Source organism: Oncorhynchus masou, chromosome 12 (assembly GCF_036934945.1).
Source record: "Oncorhynchus masou masou isolate Uvic2021 chromosome 12, UVic_Omas_1.1, whole genome shotgun sequence".
Lineage (NCBI taxonomy): Eukaryota > Metazoa > Chordata > Actinopteri > Salmoniformes > Salmonidae > Oncorhynchus > Oncorhynchus masou.
Genome location: NC_088223.1, coordinates 47,885,210 through 47,905,814, shown reverse-complemented (window position 1 = coordinate 47,905,814; position 20,605 = coordinate 47,885,210). Strand labels below are relative to the sequence as shown.

Here is a 20,605-nt window from a genome sequence, read left to right as displayed (position 1 = left end):
ACCTAGACCCAACAAATTATTTATATATACGTACACTAGATGACTGATTGGGGGCTCTATGTTGAAGCCAACGTACCTCTGTCTTGGCACTCCCTCACCATTGTACATTTTTGGGGAATCTACAAACGTTTATTTCTAATTTGTTTTGCCACATGTATTATATTACAGACACCTTAATGCATACTTTTAAATTATATTACGTGAGCAAAACAAAATAAATACTTAAATACATGTCTTTGCAAACTTGAAACATTTAATTGAAATACTGTAGAAGTGAAGACCTTTAAGAGAGATAGAGCGAGAGAAACCTGATTTCAAGCCCGGCCCTTCCCCTCCCTCCCTCCCTCCCTCCCTTCCGAAGGGGGAGGTCAGAAGAACCTGTTCTCCTGGTAGTCCTTCCCCACTTGGGACTCAGACCTAGAGCAGCACACACAGAAACACAACCACCCACTGTATTCAGATTAGACTGAGAGAAGACGAATAACCTCTACATCACACAGAAAGGAAGACAAAGGGCTGTCCAGTTTCACTCAGACCCACAGAAAAACCAACTCCAACCGGATCTAAGATGGTGTCGGCTGGGCTACAGATGCTGGGCATTGCCCTTGGGATCATAGGCTGGATTGGGACCATCATTGTTTGTGCCATGCCCATGTGGAAGGTCACCGCCTTCATCGGCAGTAACATAGTCACGTCGCAGACCTCCTGGGAGGGTATCTGGATGAGCTGCGTGGTCCAGAGCACGGGCCAGATGCAGTGTAAGGTCTACGACTCCATGCTGGCCTTGAGCTCTGACCTACAGGCCGCCAGAGCTCTGACCATCATTGCCATCCTCGCCGGCATTATTGCCATTCTGCTGGCCGTAGCCGGGGGCAAGTGCACTAACTGTGTGGATAACGAGGCGTCCAAGGCTAAAGTGGGTGTGGCATCCGGGGTGGTGTTCATCATTGCCGGAGTTCTGTGCCTTATCCCTGTCTGCTGGACGGCCCACAGCATCATCCAGGACTTCTACAACCCGCTCCTGGTAAGCTCTCAGAAGAGGGAGCTGGGGGGGGCGCTCTACGTGGGCTGGGGGGCCGCTGCCCTGCTGCTGATTGGAGGGGGTTTGCTCTGCTGCAACTGCCCCAAGAAGGATGAGGGTTCCTACACCGCCAAGTACAACAAGGCTCCTCGCTCCGAGAACTCAGCAACGTCCACTGGAAAGGACTTTGTCTGAGTGAGGAAGAGAGAGAAGAGAGGGAGGGAGTGAAGAAAGGAAGATATGTCTGTTTGCCATGAGAGACTGTCTGATCCAGCTGTGTATATGTGTATTCTGAGTCACTATGGTGCTTCTGTATTACGAAGGTTTGAGGACGATATTTATTGGTGATGAGCGAAGAAAAGAACCACAGTGACTAAAGATTCCATGTAACTTAACATTGAAAGAGAATCACACCCAAAGAGGAGTGTGTTTTGTTAATTGTGGCAGTGTGTTTTGTTAATTGTTTTATCCCAGCCATGTTTGTTACAGTTGTACATTATAATTTATACATGTTATTGTTAAAGGGATACTTTGGGATTTTGGCAATGAGGCCCTTTATCTACCTCCCAAAATTCATATGAACTTGTCTCTGCGTGTGATTTGAAGGAAGTTGCTAACTAGTGCTAGTGCAATTGCTAACTAGCTTTAGCGCAATGACTGAAAGAATATGAGTATCTGATAGCATGCGAGCAGATACCCACAGACTTCCATTAATTGTGCTAACACTAGTTGTTATTGGCTGTGGAAGCCTCTAACTTTCTTCATACTGTACACACAAAGACAGAAAATGGTATCTTTGATTTCATCTGACTCTGGAAAGTAGATTAAGGGCTAAAGATAAAGTTTCCCTTTAATATTGTAATTTGTATTTATCTTTTTTTAAACACGTATGAGTTACAGTAAATGGTTAATTAATTTGTTTTTTTCATTCATCAACACCACATTCAACATGAAAACTTATTTTATCACTATTTCTATTAAGATACATGTAACTGGCAAGTAAATATTCAACTATGTCCAAAAAACAACATACACCTCCTTTTGCCCTCAGAACAGCCTCAATTCCTCATGGCATGGACTCTACAAGGTGTCGAAAGCATTCCATAGGGATTCTGGCCCATGTTGCCTCTAATCCTTCCCACAGTTGTGTCAAGTTGAGTGGATGTACTTTGTGTGGTGGACCATTTTTGATACACAAGAGAAACCGTTGAGCATGAAAAACACAGCAGCGTTGCAGTTGTTGACACACCCAAACCAGTGTGCCCGGCACCTACCTCATACCTCGTTCAAAGACACTTAAATATTTTGTCTTGCCAATTCCCTCTCTGAATGGCACACATACACAATCCATGGCTCAATTGCCCCAAGGCTTAAAAATCCTTATTTAACCTGTTTCCTCCTCTTCATTTATACTGATTGAAGTGGATTTAACGAGTGCCATCAATAAAGGATCATAGCGTTCACCTGGATTCACCTGGTCAGTCTACAGTATGCCATGGAAAGAGCATGTTTTGTACCCTCAGTGTATTTCTCAGGTATTCTTCTTTTGACGTAAATTACTGGCTATAAGTCATAACCTAAGGGAAGTTGCTTTGCGTGCATCAACTAACGTACATTATTTCCCTAGTCAAATAGCAGAGCAGGATCTTTGGGAACCATTTTGTACAAAGCCTGAAGAATATGAAACTCACTCCAACCCATTAGTATTGATCTTGAATTCAAATTGTTTGGAATATTCAAGATTACCCAACCAGTGTATTGTAGTTTTGTCTTTTTGATATATACTATTTTTCCTCCATGCACCTGGAAATACCATAGTGTGTGTGAAGTACTCTTTTTTTAAAGTGAACAAAGCCTGTTTGCAATACAATAGAACTTGAGAAGGATCCATTGTCTTGACTCACCCATCAGGTCTAGGTGTGGCACAGCAAAGGAGTATGAGATCATGTGGTACTGATAGTTCCAAACTCATTTTTTGTTCAAATAGGGAGCTTTAACTGCAAACAGGACAGGGGGTTGGGGTTGTATTTGAATAAGTACAACACTGCATATAATGATCGGGTAAAAAACTGTGTCTACAGAGTCTACATTGAAATGCCAGGTGATGTTTGAGAGAGAGAGAGAGAGAGAGAGATGGGTTGAGTGGAGTCAATTGTAATGAATATGTGACTACAACCGGTGTACTTTTAGCCGAGTAAAAGTGAGTGCGGCAGTCCTATTCTCAGACTGCAAAAGTGAATTGGCACTAAAATCCGTAAGAGTCTATTGATGCACCGGTGCATCAATCTAAGTAACATAATAAAAAAATCCCCATCAAAATCTGTCAATTTAAGCTAGAGATAATAATAATTTTTCTGTTAATTGGCTGTGTCTCAATCCACCACATTCGCCGATGTCAGCCTTCCACATCTGCGTTGGAAGGTGGGCGAGCTACAGCTGAGATATCCCGAAAACGTCTGTCGTGCCCGAAAGGTTTGACCTACAAACTATTATGACCACTCTATTTAACTTCTTGAAACTCCCCATCCCGGATCCGGGATCGTGACTAAAGCCTCAGGCTCATTAGCATAACGCAACGTTAACGATTTCTGAAAATCGCAAATAAAATGAAAATAATGCGTCTGCTCTCAAGCTTAGCCTTTTCTTAACAACACTGTCATCTCAGATTTTCAAAATATGCTTTTGAACCATAGAAATTGATTAATTTGTGTAAGGGAATTCACCCCGTAGTGGACAAAAATGAATGGCAAATTATTGGCATAGGACAAACCATGTACACATTGGTCAATACCACCCAAATCGGCGTTGATTCATGCAAAGTTTACTTCAAATGCCATATGGCTATTGCCAGTTGTAACACTTCAAAAATCCAACAGGTGGCGTGTGCGCTCCACCGTGGTTTTTCATATTGATATTGGACTCCAAGTCAACATCCAAAAGCCAAATTTTGAAAAAATGGATTTTTTGTCAAAAACTTATCACCCCTTAAAAAAGTGCTTTCTGGACCGTTTTTCGAAATTCTTTTGCTTTTTTTGTCAATTACACATGTGTAAGAACTGTATGAATATACTTTTGTCCAATTTTATTATCATTATTTTTTTATTTTTTTTACTTGCGCATTATTGCATGTGTTTTGTCCATCTGCAATATGATTTCATAGGAAGTCAGAAGTCAAAAGTCAAAAATTGCTAAATTTCATAAAAAACTTCACACACCCCTAAAAAAGTGCTTTCTGGACCGTTTTTCAAAATGTTTTCGAATTTTGTGTCAGTTACACACGTATAAGAACTGTATCAACATACTTTAGTCATATTTTATTATCATAATGTTTTGTTTTTTTACTTGTGCATAAGGCATATGTTTTGTGGGGGCCAAATGTCATAAGAAATTTGACATGCTCAAAAATCCTTCAGAAATGCAAAATTGACTGGCCTGATGAACTCGGGATGGCCGGGCAGTGATTGTTGTTCCTTTCAATCACTCGTGGTGTTGATTTCATCATGTCCATTTGTTTATGTTTTCTCACTTTTGCAAAGTCACTGTGCATTTGCCATATGGTTAACTGGGCAGTCACCATCACCAATTTGTCATGCTATAAAAATCATGCAGGAATGCCAAATTGACTGAACCGATGAACTCGGGATGGCTGGGCAGTGATTCTGGTACCTCTCCATCGCTCGTTTGGGTTGATTTCAGAATGTCACTTTTGGTGATGGTACCTCACTGTTAAAACATATTGCAAATGTTGTCTCACTTTTGCAAAGTCACTGTGCATTTGCCATATGGTTAACTGGGCATTCACCATCACCAATTTGTCATGCTATAAAAATCATGCAGGAATGCCAAATTGACTGAACCGATGAACTCGGGATGGCTGGGCAGTGATTCTGGTACCTCTCCATCGCTCGTTTGGGTTGATTTCAGAATGTCACTTTTGGTGATGGTACCTCACTGTTAAAACATATTGCAAATGTTGTCTCACTTTGCAAAGTCACTGTGCATTTGCCATATGGTTAACTGGGCATTCACCATCACCAATTTGTCATGCTATAAAAATCATGCAGGAATGCCAAATTGACTGGCCCGATGAACTCGGGATGGCTCGGCAGTGATTCTGGTACCTCTCCATCGCTCATTAGGGTTGATTTCAGAATGTCGCTTTTGGTGATGGTACCTCACTGTTAAAACATATTGCAAATGTTTTCTCACTTTTGCAAAGTCATTGAAAATTCGTGCAGGAATGCCAAATTGACTGGCCCGATGAACTCGGGATGGCTTGGCAGTGATTCTGGTACCTCTCCATCGCTCGTTAGGGTTGATTTCAGAATGTCCATTTGGTGATGTTACTCACTCTTTCAAAGTCACTGTGCATTTGCCATATGGTTAACTGGGCAGTCACCATCACCAATTTGTCATGCCATAAAAATCATGCAGGAATGCCAAATTGACTGGCCCGATGAACTCGGGATGGCTGGGCAGTGATTCTGGTACCTCTCCATCGCTCGTTTGGGTTGATTTCAGAATGTCGCTTTTGGTGATGGTACCTCACTGTTAAAACATATTGCAAATGTTTTCTCACTTTTGCAAAGTCACTGAAAATTTGTGCAGGAATGCCAAATTGACTGGCCCGATGAACTCGGGATGGCTCGGCAGTGATTCTGGTACCTCTCCATCGCTCATTAGGGTTGATTTCAGAATGTCGCTTTTGGTGATGGTACCTCACTGTTAAAACATATTGCAAATGTTTTCTCACTTTTGCAAAGTCATTGAAAATTCGTGCAGGAATGCCAAATTGACTGGCCCGATGAACTCGGGATGGCTCGGCAGTGATTCTGGTACCTCTCCATTGCTCGTTAGGGTTGATTTCAGAATGTCCATTTGGTGATGTTACTCACTCTTTCAAAGTCACTGTGCATTTGCCATATGGTTAACTGGGCAGTCACCATCACCAATTTGTCATGCCATAAAAATCATGCAGGAATGCCAAATTGACTGGCCCGATGACCTCAGGATGGCTGGGCAGTGATACTGGTACCTCTCCGTTGCTCGTTATGGTTGATTTCAGAATGTCGCTTTTGGTGATGGTACCTCACTGTTAAAACATATTGCAAATGTTGTCTCACTTTTGCAAAGTCACTGTGCATTTGCCATATGGTTAACTGGGCATTCACCATCACCAATTTGTCATGCTATAAAAATCATGCAGGAATGCCAAATTGACTGGCCCGATGAACTCGGGATGGCTCGGCAGTGATTCTGGTACCTCTCCATCGCTCATTAGGGTTGATTTCAGAATGTCGCTTTTGGTGATGGTACCTCACTGTTAAAACATATTGCAAATGTTTTCTCACTTTTGCAAAGTCATTGAAAATTCGTGCAGGAATGCCAAATTGACTGGCCCGATGAACTCGGGATGGCTTGGCAGTGATTCTGGTACCTCTCCATCGCTCGTTAGGGTTGATTTCAGAATGTCCATTTGGTGATGTTACTCACTCTTTCAAAGTCACTGTGCATTTGCCATATGGTTAACTGGGCAGTCACCATCACCAATTTGTCATGCCATAAAAATCATGCAGGAATGCCAAATTGACTGGCCCGATGAACTCGGGATGGCTGGGCAGTGATTCTGGTACCTCTCCATCGCTCGTTTGGGTTGATTTCAGAATGTCGCTTTTGGTGATGGTACCTCACTGTTAAAACATATTGCAAATGTTTCTCACTTTTGCAAAGTCACTGAAAATTCGTGCAGGAATGCCAAATTGACTGGCCCGATGAACTCGGGATGGCTCGGCAGTGATTCTGGTACCTTTCCATCGCTCGTTTGAGTTGATTTCAGAATGTCGCTATTGGTGATGGTACCTCACTGTTAAAACATATTGCAAATGTTTTCTCACTTTTGCAAAGTCACTGAAAATTTGTGCAGGAATGCCAAATTGACTGGCCCGATGAACTCGGGATGGCTCGGCAGTGATTCTGGTACCTCTCCATTGCTCGTTAGGGTTGATTTCAGAATGTCCATTTGGTGATGTTACTCACTCTTTCAAAGTCACTGTGCATTTGCCATATGGTTAACTGGGCAGTCACCATCACCAATTTGTCATGCCATAAAAATCATGCAGGAATGCCAAATTGACTGGCCCGATGACCTCAGGATGGCTGGGCAGTGATACTGGTACCTCTCCGTTGCTCGTTATGGTTGATTTCAGAATGTCGCTTTTGGTGATGGTACCTCACCGCTTAAACATATTGCAAATGGACAAGAGTCACCTGCAAGTCACCGTCCATCAGTCAATTTGATATCATTCTGACACCAAACTGATACAAACTGACACCAAACCCACTTTTCCCAACTCGTTTAGGAGCCAAGTATCACATACTGCAGAGCTGGCCCAAAATTCACAAGGCCTTCGGTACAAAACATTAAAAAAACATAAAACACATAGTTACTTTCTAGCTACGGGGCCAGTTCGGACATTATGTGTAGTCCTATGTGAGGCGACCCCGAATCTCGAGTTTCGGCTCGATAGGTCATTTGGTGTCCGAGTAAAAGCCTAATTGGTGCTGAAAATCCACTTTTTTCCATGCCTTGCTACGGGGTCCTTGAATGAGCTATCGGACAGAGATGTTGGGTTCTGTCTCTATGGGCCGAGACGGTCACAATGCACCTAGTCTTGTGTCTCTGGGACATTTCTATATGTCGCCATTTTCGTAATGGTCAAAATGAATTGAAGTCATTGCAAATGTTCGACGCTGTTTCTCGGTCCGAGAACCTTCTAGAGCGCCGTAACTCACCACACACTATCTACCTGAGGTCTAGAACAGGATTCTAAAGTTTCGGAACTCTAGGTCTGACGGTTATTTTTTAGCTCGAACAAAGCTAGCTATTGGAGGCACTGTCAGTCTCTACACACCCCAATACATCCCTCCATCCAAGTTGTGTATCTGTGTGATTTATTTTTCCTTTGAATTTTTATGGGAAAAATGACTGATTTACAGTTCATGGGGGTTGTCTAATCACACATATGAAGTTTTGGACAGATCTGATTTTTTAACCCTTCCAAACAGCCCCTGAGACACCAATTATGGCACTTCCGGTTGGCACAGGAAGCTATAAATACACACATGTCTTGATTGACATAGAAACCTACAGAATCCTGAGTTTTAAGTCTTTAAGTTGAGAATTGACTGATCTACACAGGGTTGAATAATGCAGAGTCATTTCCACCTTTGGAGGTGATGTACATCCAAATACCTTTTGGGTCAATTTAACCACTTCCGGTTGCTTCAGGAAGCTTAGAATCGACACAGGTAGACCTCATAGTGGTCTGATGGAATGTCATAGAAGACAGGTTCATACAGCATTCATAACCCATATAGACCCCAGGTTGTATTTAGGGGAGCAGGCAATGTATTCCTATGGGGAAAGAAGTCAATACACACTGTTTTTATGTAAACACCTTCTTTTAACTGTGAAAGGTTAATGCCACACAGTCAAGGTTAGGCATGCACAGATCAGGAGGACCTTAGGAACAGTCCTGTGGTTGAATTGTCTTTCTAAACCTAACGGTTCCGCCGCTGTCACCCAAAATCAAATGACATTGTGGTGCAGGCTTCATTGTGGGCCTATTTTTCTCATGGTCGCTGCGCTTAGACCAAGCGAGCTACGGTCAAGCGGGATATCTCGTTGAACTCGGCACGGCCTTGGGATTATGTTTATGCCATTGCCTGCTCTCTGTGTCTTTAAACACCACGCTTTGTCACTCCATCCTTGCTGTGTGTGTGTGTGAGAGCTTTTCTTTGACATCTGTTGGGAGAAATGACTGATTTACAGTTCATGGGGGTTGCCTAATCACACATATGAAGTTTTGGACAGATCTGATTTTTTTAACCCTTCCAAACAGCTCCTGAGACACCAATTATGGCACTTCCGGTTGGCACAGGAAGCTATAAATACACACATGTCTTGATTGACATAGAAACCTACAGAATCCTGAGTTTTAAGTCTTTTAGTTGAGAATTGACTGATCTACACAGGGTTGAATAATGCAGAGTCATTTCCACCTTTAGAGGTGATGTACATCCAAATACCTTTTGGGTCAATTTAACCACTTCCGGTTGCTCCAGGAAGCTTAGAATCGACACAGGTAGACCTCATAGTGGTCTGATGGAATGTCATAGAAGACAGGTTCATACAGCATTCATAACCCATATAGACTCCAGGTTGTATTTAGGGGAGCAGGCAATGTATTCCTATGGGGAGAGAAGTCAATGCACACTGTTTTTATGTAAACACCTTCTTTTAACTGTGAAGGGTTAATGTCACACGGTCAAGGTTAGGCTTGCACAGATCGGGAGGACCTTAGGAACAGTCCTGTGTTTGAATTGTCCTTCTAAACCTAACGGTTCCGCCGCTGTCACCCAAAATCAAATGACATTGTGGTGCAGGCTTCATTGTGGGCCTATTTTTCTCATGGTCGCTGCGCTCAGACCGAGCGAGCTACGGTCAAGCGGGGCGCCTCGTTGGACTCCGCACGGCCTTGGGATTATGTTTATGCCATTGCCTGCTCTCTGTGTCTTTAAACACCGCGCTTTGTCACTCCGTCCTTGCTGTGTGTGTGTGTGAGAGCTTTTCTTTGACATCTGTTGGGTGAAATGAGTGATTTTACAGTTCAGGAGGGTTGCCTAATCACATATGAAGTTTTGAAAAGATCTGACCTTTTTAACCCTTGGATACAGCCACTATGACACCATTTAAGGCACTTCCTGTTGGCACAGGAAGCTATAAATAAACTCATATCCTCATTGGGGTATGCCTTTACAGAATCCTGAGTTTTAAGTCTTTACGTTAAGAACTGAGTTATTTACGGAGGGTTTAGTGAGTGTGTGTTATTTCAGAAAATCATAGAAAATCACAGAAATGTCACAGAGCTCCGCAGCACACTTTAAAAATATTCGTATGAACACCCTGCAACTGGATCTGTAACCGTTGAAAAAACCCCCCACCTATATCTGAACATCACAATCTGGTCATCGTACGATTTCTCTTAAATGACGATAGATAAATGGCTTTTTTTTTTATTGACACCGGAGGCTCCTTGACTTTGACGTGAAGTGAAAAAATAATTTCTCTATTTTCATTTTGGACCTTTAATCCCAGAAATATGGCCATAACTCAAAAACCGTTGAGGCCTAGACGCCATCTTGTTCGGGGCCATCTGCCCATTATGCCAAACCTACGCTCACCAAGTTTCGGCTTCGAAATATTTTCAGTTTTCGAGATATGGCCCGTCGTGATTCGGGATGTTTTGTCCAATAGCAATATGATTGCTTATGCCCTCTTGTGGGATCTTCCGGCATAGCGGAAAAATGGACCAAAATTTGATTATTTTATAAAACGAAAACCGAATGTCCGACAAAGTTAATTTGATGACTTCCCGGTAGGTCTGGCCCTGCTGCTCGGCCCGACGCCGTCCCCGAATTTTAAAAATGTTTTCGGACGTCTAGTAAGGGACCGTACAGTTCCAATATGGACTTTCTCACTAACCATACGGTGATTGTCAAAAAGTTCCCTTAAGGTATGTAAGAGTATGCAAAGCTGGCATAGCATTTTGAGTAGCATTTAGCACACAACATTTTCACAAAAACCAGATAACCAAATAAATAAAATCATTTACCTTTGAAGAGCTTCTGATGTTTTCAATGAGGAGACTCTCAGTTACATACCAAATGCGCAGTTTTTCCTGAAAGCGTCTGTGTGTAGGAGAAATCGTTCCGTTTTCTACATTGCATCTGGCTACCGAAACGAACCGAAAATTCAGTCACCTACAACGTAAAACTTTTTCCGGATTAACTACATAATATCGACCGAAACATGGCAAACGTTGTTTGGAATCAATCCTCAAGGTGTTTTTTCACATATCTCTTCATTGATATGCAGTTCGTGGAAGCTTTCTTTCCTCTCTGTATCCCATGGAAAAATACTGGCCAGTGACTTTTGCGCACCAATTTCGGCGCAGGACACCGGGCGGACACCTGGTAAATGTGGTCTCTTATGGTCAATCTTCCAATGATCTGCCTACAAATACGTCACAATGCTGCAGACACCTTGGGGAAACGACAGAAAGGGCAGGCTCATTCCTCTCGCATTCACAGCCATATAAGGAGACAATGGAAAACAGAGCCTCAAAAATCCTGCTCATTTCCTGGATGCCATCTCATCTTGGTTTTGCCTGAAGCTCACGTTCTAGGGCACGCACAGAAAATATCTTGGTAGTTCTGGACACGTCAGAGTGTTTTCTTTCGAAAGCTATCAATTATATGCATAGTCGAGCATCTTTTTGTGACAAAATATCTTGTTTAAAACGGGAACGTTTTTCATCCAAAAATGAAATAGCGCCCCCAGAGCATCAACAGGTTAAAGGGGAGACTCTCAACCCCCACAAGTGTCAGGAAACCCATACAAACAAATTAAAGTATGGAGGTAGTTTTGTGCCAAGTTAAATATGTGTCCAATATACAGTGCCTTGCGAAAGTATTCGGCCCCCTTGAACTTTGCGACCTTTTGCCACATGTCAGGCTTCAAACATAAAGATATAAAACTGTATTTTTTTGTGAAGAATCAACAACAAGTGGGACACAATCATGAAGTGGAACGACATTTATTGGATATTTCAAACTTTTTTAACAAATCAAAAACTGAAAAATTGGGCATGCAAAATTATTCAGCCACTTTACTTTCAGTGCAGCAAACTCTCTCCAGAAGTTCAGTGAGGATCGCCGAATGATCCAATGTTGACCTAAATGACTAATGATGATAAATACAATCCACCTGTGTGTAATCAAGTCTCCGTATAAATGCACCTGCACTGTGATAGTCTCAGAGGTCCGTTAAAAGCGCAGAGAGCATCATGAAGAACAAGGAACACACCAGGCAGGTCCGAGATACTGTTGTGAAGAAGTTTAAAGCCGGATTTGGATACAAAAAGATTTCCCAAGCTTTAAACATCCCAAGGAGCACTGTGCAAGCCATAATATTGAAATGGAAGGAGTATCAGACCACTGCAAATCTACCAAGACCTGGCCATCCCTCTAAACTTTCAGGTCATACAAGGAGAAGACTGATCAGAGATGCAGCCAAGAGGCCCATGATCACTCTGGATGAACTGCAGAGATCTACAGCTGAGGTGGGAGACTCTGTCCATAGGACAACAATCAGTTGTATATTGCACAAATCTGGCCTTTATGGAAGAGTGGCAAGAAGAAAGCCATTTCTTAAAGATATCCATAAAAAGTGTCGTTTAAAGTTTGCCACAAGCCACCTGGGAGACACACCAAACATGTGGAAGAAGGTGCTCTGGTCAGATGAAACCAAAATTTTACTTTTTGGCAACAAACGTTATGTTTGGCGTAAAAGCAACACAGCTCATCACTCTGAACCCACCATCCCCACCTTCAAACATGGTGGTGGCAGCATCATGGTTTGGGCCTGCTTTTCTTCAGCAGGGACAGGGAAGATGGTTAAAATTGATGGGAAGATGGATGGAGCCAAATACAGGACCATTCTGGAAGAAAACCTGATGGAGTCTGCAAAAGACCTGAGACTGGGACGGAGATTTGTCTTCCAACAAGACAATGATCCAAAATATAAAGCAAAATCTACAATGGAATGGTTCAAAAATAAACATATCCAGGTGTTAGAATGGCCAAGTCAAAGTCCAGACCTGAATCCAATCGAGAATCTGTGGAAAGAACTGAAAACTGCTGTTCACAAATGCTCTCCCTCCAACCTCACTGAGCTCGAGCTGTTTTGCAAGGAGGAATGGGAAAACAATTCAGTCTCTCGATGTGCAAAACTGATAGAGACATACCCCAAGCAACTTACAGCTGTAATCGCAGCAAAAGGTGGCGCTACAAAGTATTAACTTAAGGGGGCTGAATAATTTTGCACGCCCAATTTTTCAGTTTCTGATTTGTTAAAAAAGTTTGAAATATCCAAAAAATGTCGTTCCACTTCATGATTGTGTCCCACTTATTGTTGATTCTTCACAAAAAAATACAGTTTTATATCTTTATGTTTGAAGCCTGAAATGTGGCAAAAGGTCGCAAAGTTCAAGGGGGCCGGATACTTTCGCAAGGCACTGTATATATACATATATGTACATTTCCTGAGCTTTCTTATATCTCCTAGATTTAGAACAGACACTTCGAAACCTTATTGATTTTTTTGCCTGTCTTTTTTGCCATTTATGAATGTGTCATTCAATGCGTTTCTGAAAGGTAGTAGTAAAGGCCAAAATCAATATTTTTTCAAATCATTGTTTTATATGTTTTTTTGATACCTACAGGGGTCCTAAAATTCTAAATTAATTGATACATGGTATGACAATCTTTAAACAATTCCATATGTTAGCTTATTACTTAGTATATAGTTAGTAGGTCAAAAGTTCCCAGATGTCGTTCTAAATTTGCCAAAATGCAAAGTATAAAAGCAGTGGACGCTCGTTCCGTGCCTATAAAGCCCATAATGCAATCCTTGAGAAAATGGGCGTGGCTTCACAATGTTTTCAGGTTTGATGAAAATGGCAGAAAATATGCAGCCAAAGTCCGGCGCGAGCGGATACAAATTCAATGCTTTAACTAATTATGACATATATTAAGGAATGTAATAAAGTAATGACTTTTCAAATAAGTTACATTACACTTTATATTGGCTGACAATTTGTTAGCTATGCTATCCTTATGAACCGCTTAGCATTACAGCAGTATGTACCGGTATGTTAGTTACCTAGTTACCTAACATTAGTTGGCTACTAATATATTAACCTTACCAGGCAGTATATTAACCATATGCCATCTAACTAACTACCCAACGTTTATTGACCTGATTATTCACGTCATTCTTAGCTAAGTGGTATAGTTGTTGTGTGTTCTCAATGGACATTGTTAATTATGTCCATCTTCTCGTCTGAGTGTGCCAGAGCACAGAATATCTGACGAATTTACAAATGCTCAATACCCTGTAGAATATAGCCGGTGTCAGTAAACATTAAGCAAAAAAAAGAGTTATTATATTGTTGCCAGCAGCACAGTTACAGTCATCAATGCTCTGGATAACATGAAAACAGCCTAATCAGCTCTGCTAGGGTGATTAAAATTGTCAGAGTGAGGTGTTCTCTCATATGTGTCTGGAAGTAGCTAGCACGCTAGCCAACGTTAACCAGTTAGCTTGGGTGCTTGACTGCTGTTGTGAGGTCAGAACCCTCTGATCAACCCTACTCCTTTGGCCAGAGCGTCCAGTGTGTGCACTCTGAATGCTCCGAGAGCGGAACACTGAATTTACGAAGGGACAATCAGAACAATGCTCTGGATTTCTCTCTTTCATCAACATAAAATATATAACCAAGATGAACTGAAATACTATCCGAAACATGTTGGATCGTTTTGACAGCTTTCATTTGTTTAAAACCCGTCAACAAACTGATATCATTCGGACATTTTTCATGCCACTCTCCTCCTTTTGCCATTGGGTAGAGAGAAACCGTACAGTTTTACAACTAATTTCTTGTAATTCTACACATTTTGCCATGACTTATGCTACATTCAGGATATCTGAGTGAGAGTGACTAACAAAATCAATGGGGGCCCCCTGGGCATGCTCACTGTGTGCCCGGGGAGTATTCGACCATGATGACTACAAGTTTATATAATTGGCTCGACTAACAATAATTTGTTGTTGTTGTTGTTGCTGGCCCTCTAGGCATAATTCCTCTGTCCAGTGTCTGTGTTCTTTTGCCCATCTTAATCTTTTATTTTTATTGGCCAGTCTGAGACATGGCTTTTTCTTTGCAACTCTGCCTAGAAGGCCAGCATCCTGGACTTGCCTCTTCACTGTTGACGTTGAGACTGGTGTTTTGCGGGTACTATTTAAGGAGGCTGCCAGTTGAGGACTTGTGAGTCGTCTGTTTCTCAAACTAGACACTCTGATGTACTTGTCCTCTTGCTCAGTTGTGCACAGTGGCCTCCCACTCCTCTTTCGATTCTGGTTAGGGCCAGTTTGCAATATTTTGTGAAGGGAGTAGTACACAGCGTTTTACGAGATCTTCAGTTTCTTGGCAATTTCTCGCATTGAATAGCCTTCATTTCTCAGAACAAGAATAGACTGACGAGTTTCAGAAGAAAGTTCTTTGTTTCCAGCCATTTTGAGCCTGTAATCGAACCCACAAATTTTGATGCTCCGGATACTCAACTAGTCTAAAGAAGGACAGTTTTATTGCCTTTTTAGGACAAAAGTTTTCAATTGTGCTAACATAATTGCAAAAGGGTTTTCTAATGATCAATTAGCCTTTTAAAATGATAATCTTGGAATAGCATCGTGCCAATGCAGGTAACAACTGTTTTGTTTAGACCAGTCAAAAGTTTAGACACACCTACTCATTCAAGGCTTTTTCTTTATTTCTACTATTTTCTACATTGTAGAATAATAGTGAAGACATTAAAACAATTAAATAACACACATGGAATCATTTTGTAACCACAAAAGTGTCAAACAAATCTAAATATATTTTATATTTGAGATTCTTCAAAGCAGCCACCCTTGGCCTTGATGACAACTTTGCACACTCTTGGCATTCTCTCAACCAGCTTCACCTGGAATGCTTTTCCAAAAAGTCTTGAAGGAGTCCCCAAATATGCTGAGCACTTGGTGACTGCTTTTCCTTCACTCTGCAGTCCAATTCATCCCAAACCATCTCAATCGGGTTGAGGTCGGGTGATTGTGGAGGCCAGGTCATCTGCTGCAGTACTCTACCACTCTCCTTCTTGGTTAAATAGCCTGGAAGTGTGTTGGGTCATTGTCCTGTTGAAAAACAAATGATAGTCCAAATAAGCTCAAACCAGATGGGATGGCGTATCGCTACAGAATGCTGTAGTAGCCATGCTGGTTGAGTGTGCCTTGAATTCTAAATAAATCACAGTGTCACCAGCAACGCACCCCCCACCATCCCACCTCCTCCATGCTTCATGGTAGGAACCACACATGCAGAGATCATCCGTTCACCTACTCTGCGTCTCACAAAGACAAGGCGGTTGGAGCCAAAGATCTCAAATTTGGAATCGTCAGATCAAAGAACAGATTTCCACCGGTCTAATGTTCATTGCATGTGTTTCTTGGCCCAAGCAAGTCTATTCTTATTATTGGTGTCCTTTAGTAGTGGTTTAGTTGCAGCAATTCGATTCACACATTCTCCTCTGAACAGTTGATGTTGAGATGTGTCTGTTACTTGAACTCTGTTAAGCACTTGTTTTGGCTGCAATTTCTGAGGCAGGTAACTCTAATGAACTTATCCTCTGCGGCAGAGGTAACTGTGGGTCTTCCTTACCTGTGGTGATCCTCATGAGGGCCAGTTTCATCGTAGCACTTGATGTTTTATGCGACTGCAATTGAAGGAACTTTCAAAGTTCTTGAAATGTTCCGGATTGACTGACCTTCATGTCTTAAAGTAATGATGAACAGTCATTTTTTTTCCTGTTCTTGCCATAATACGGACTTGGTATTTTACCAAATAGGGCTATCTTCTGTATACCACCCCTACCTTGTCACAACACAACTGATTAGCTCAAACGTATTAAGAAGGAAAGAAATTCCACTAATGTACTGTTGCATTCCAGGTGACTACCTCATGAAGCCGGTTGAGAGAATGCCAAGAGTGTTCAAAGCTGTCATCAAAGCAAAGGGTAGCTACTTTGAGGAATCAAAAAACTAAAATATATTTTTATTTGTTTAACACTTTTTTGGTTACTACATGACTCCGTATGTGTTATGTCATAGTTTTGATGTCTTCCCTTTTATTCTACAATGTAGAAAATAGTAAAAATAAAAAATAATACTTGAATGAGTAGGTGTGTCCAAACTTTTGACTGGTACTATATATATATATATATATATATATATATATCCATTGATTCTTGAACAATATAACTTATAAATCCCTCATGGGTTTAGTTCAACTGTCACACTCCATGAGAACCCAAAATATAACCTTGTTTTATTCCAATGTTTGTAAACATTGTAAATGTAAACAAACACAGTGTAGCCTCATAACATGGTTAAACTCATAATGTTCTATCATTGATGGTCAGTCCTTGCATCCATAGCTCTGTCTATTAATCTGAGAGTGGTTACATTTCTCCAGGCCCATCCCTCAGCTATTTACCAAAACAGAGGCGGGGCAACCATTTCATCTGTGGCTTTGTCCTTTAAAAAGCTGCATATTATCAAGATATCGAAGTGTCACCAACAGGCCTATAGCACATTTTTATTGATTCAACCAGTCAAGTCAGTTAAGAACATATTCTTATTTACAATGACGGCCTAGGAACAATGGGTTAACTACCTTGTTCAGGGGTAGAACAACATATTTTTACTTTGCCAGCTCGGGGATTCGATACAGCAACCTTTCGGTAACTGGCCCTACGCTCTAACCACTGGGATACCTGCAACCCCCAAAATGCAGCATATGGCATTCATTTTTTCACATGTAAATAGCACTTTTCAGTAGTGCTCAAACCATGCCATTCCATGAGCGCAGCATTTATTTTTCAACTCAAATCAATGAACCGAATCAGTCCTCCATGACAACAAAATCATAAGTAATGAGGAGGGGTGGCTAATAAGTTCTTCATTTTGGGGTCATGCTCAGGTAAAACAATTTGGCTAATCTATACTTCCATATTCCCCTTGAAGATCAATGACTGGAATTCTGATAGACTGGTTAATGTAAAGATATAGTTTACTCATGTTATTATATGTTGTAGAAAGTGATGGGTTAGAAGAAGCCTACATAACCAACCCATAAAGTAAAATGTAACATCCATATATGGACAGCTATGTAAACTTTAACAATGATTTATCCTGCAACAGATGTCGTTCAAATGGTAACATACACTTCTCTTCTTCTATTGCCTCTTAAATGGAAAGCAATCTAAAAGTAACGGAATGTAATCAGATTGTTACTGAGTTTAGGTAATCCAAAGGTTACGTTACGGATTACAATTTTGAACAGATAACTAGTAACTGCAACAGATTACATTTAGAAAGTAACCAACCCAGCCCTGGTTAATTATGAGTAAATCGACAGGCAGACTGGCCACTTTTATTAGTTCAGTGGGTGTGTATCTCCAATAAACATCCATAGGTTCTTTCAATCGGCTCAATTAGTGACCACACCCTGGCAGGTGGGTATATAGGTTGGGGTCTGTAGCCTTACCACAACCATACCACTGCTACACACAGGTCCTTCTGGGTTCACGTGAGGCTTGCATACGTACAGAGTGCGAAAGCAATGGCCTCCGCTGGTCTCCAGATTCTGGGCATCGTCCTGGCTCTTATCGGTTGGCTAGGGGACATTGTCATCTGTGCGCTCCATATGTGGAAGGTGACTGCTTTCATAGGCAACAACATTGTGACAGCTCAGATGTTCTGGGAAGGCCTATGGAAGAACTGCGTGACGCAGAGCACGGGCCAGATGCAGTGTAAAGTCTACGATTCCATGCTAGCGCTCCCTCAGGACCTCCAGGCCGCCAGATCTCTGATGATCATCTCCATCCTTGTGGCCCTGATCGGCATCCTGCTCTCCGTGGCAGGCGGGAAGTGCACCAACTGCATCGAGGACGAGGAGGCCAAGTCCAAGGTGGCCATTGCATCCGGTGTGTTTTTCCTGGTCTCTGGCGTCCTCTGTCTGATCTCCGTGTCCTGGTCTTCCAACACCATTATCAGAGACTTCTACAACCCGCTGCTTACTGACCCGCAGAGGGGAGACCTGGGAGCCTCACTGTTCATCGGATGGGGCTCTGCTGGCCTAATGCTCATCGGAGGCGCCCTTCTCTGCTGCCAGTCTCCCCAGCGTGAGGAGAGTGGGTACTCTGCCAAATATTCTGCCCCTCGCTTCACTGCCAGTGGAAGGGCCCATGTCTGACAGATTAACACTTACATTGAACCGTGTTTTAATATGGACATTTCATGCTTGTGTAGTCTGAACGTGGGTAAATCTGTTTCTCAACACTTGACAAGGATTTGATATTTTAGCTTAACAGCTTCATTGCTTTAATAAATTATATTTTAATGCTTATCATTCGTTCTTGAATTGTAACATTTGAAGAATTTAGGCTAGGTCTCATGGTATAGTTAACTTGCGTGTCTCTTCTCCCCCCCCAAAAAAAAAAAAAAAAAAAGCAGACAAATGTAAGTAGGCAACGCATTTATAGTTCTGCAGCGTTATTTGTTGTGCAGACTTGATAGAACCACACCGGCGACAACTCTTCTGCATAACTTCTGGATCTTTACTCAATGAGCACAGTGGTTAAAAGTAACTGCAAGTAAAACTCATACAGACAAAATATACTTGTGCCCATTAGTAAAAGTGAATAAACAGTTTGCAGTCTAATGTAAAAAAGTTGTAACATTTTCTGCTTTTTTTGACAATTTCTCAGATTGCACTCAATTCAATGATAAGGATGTACATCTGTCTGCTATAAAATGGTATATCTGTTCTCTAAATCAAACGGACATGATGTGACTGTCTACAAATGGTGAACTGGTACAATTTCCCCCAACTCCTGGGTCAGTAACAGGGCTTTGGGTGACATGTAAGTTTGAATTGGGAACTTGTTTAACTTTGAGGCAGAATTTAAATGACTTACGTTCCATTAACTGGCCCTTCATCTGACCGAAATGTTTGGCATTAGTGAGACTGGTGCAGTGAGTGACTGTTGGCCATGTTCACTCAGTCACCATTGTGACAGTGTTATGGTAGTCCTGGGGTACAGGCTTGGTGGTCCCTTGGGTTTGTTTACAACTAACCCTGAACACTTGCTAGCTTACATTATAGCTATAATGTTAGCATTCCTAAATTAAATCATATCTATACACACTGCCTATAAACCTGTTTGAATCTTTAAAGCAGGTGATGCCATTCCAAAAACAACTTACCTCAATCGTTTGTTTAATCAGAGCAGAGTATCTCAGGGTCTAGCGTCTTTCATATGACTGTTGAGGACTTAACAGCATGTATACAGTGAGTCTGGTTCTAGCTTGTTCCTGATTGGAGATATTTAGTGTTACAACTATCCCCAGTTTGAAAAAAATTAACTGCAATTTATCTTTTAGCTAAGTCTTTTTCATTTTCTGAAATTTGCACTAAGAATGGCATCAAGTTACAAGTGTAATCCCAAATGTATTTTTACTACCGGGGTGGCTGTCTCTCCCTGATGTGTAGATGTCCCTGCTAGAGCGTTTCCACTGTGCTTGATTGGAGCCAGGCCATATGAGGTCTTCACTAGTTAACAGCCACAAAGTAAAACCTCTCCTGTTTCTACAATTTCTCTTTAATGTATTTATTGATTTTTATAAATACCCTCACACATTTTTGGGATATAAAGCAACCCACTTGACTTAGTGGAAGCCAGATGGTCAAAAAGCCAGCAAAGGCCCTTATCAAGATTGTGTAAAGTACAGGCAAACATGCTGTTATCAAATAATGTAGGCCTAGTATACAAAAAAAGAATGCAAACTCAAACAACCAAAGTCTC

The 20,605-nt window shown here is 41.6% G+C and overlaps 1 protein-coding gene across 1 annotated transcript; it reads left to right on the top strand.

Annotated features, from left to right (window-relative positions):
* The first annotated feature begins 392 nt into the window (after nt 1-392).
* Nucleotides 393-18,993, top strand: LOC135550224 (claudin-like protein ZF-A89). The gene is made up of 2 exons (XM_064980835.1): nt 393-1,044; nt 18,351-18,993. The coding sequence occupies exons 1-2, from the start codon at nt 569-571 to the stop codon at nt 18,991-18,993; spliced, it is 1,119 nt and encodes a 372-aa protein (XP_064836907.1). The 5' UTR covers nt 393-568.
* Nucleotides 18,994-20,605: the final 1,612 nt, after the last annotated feature.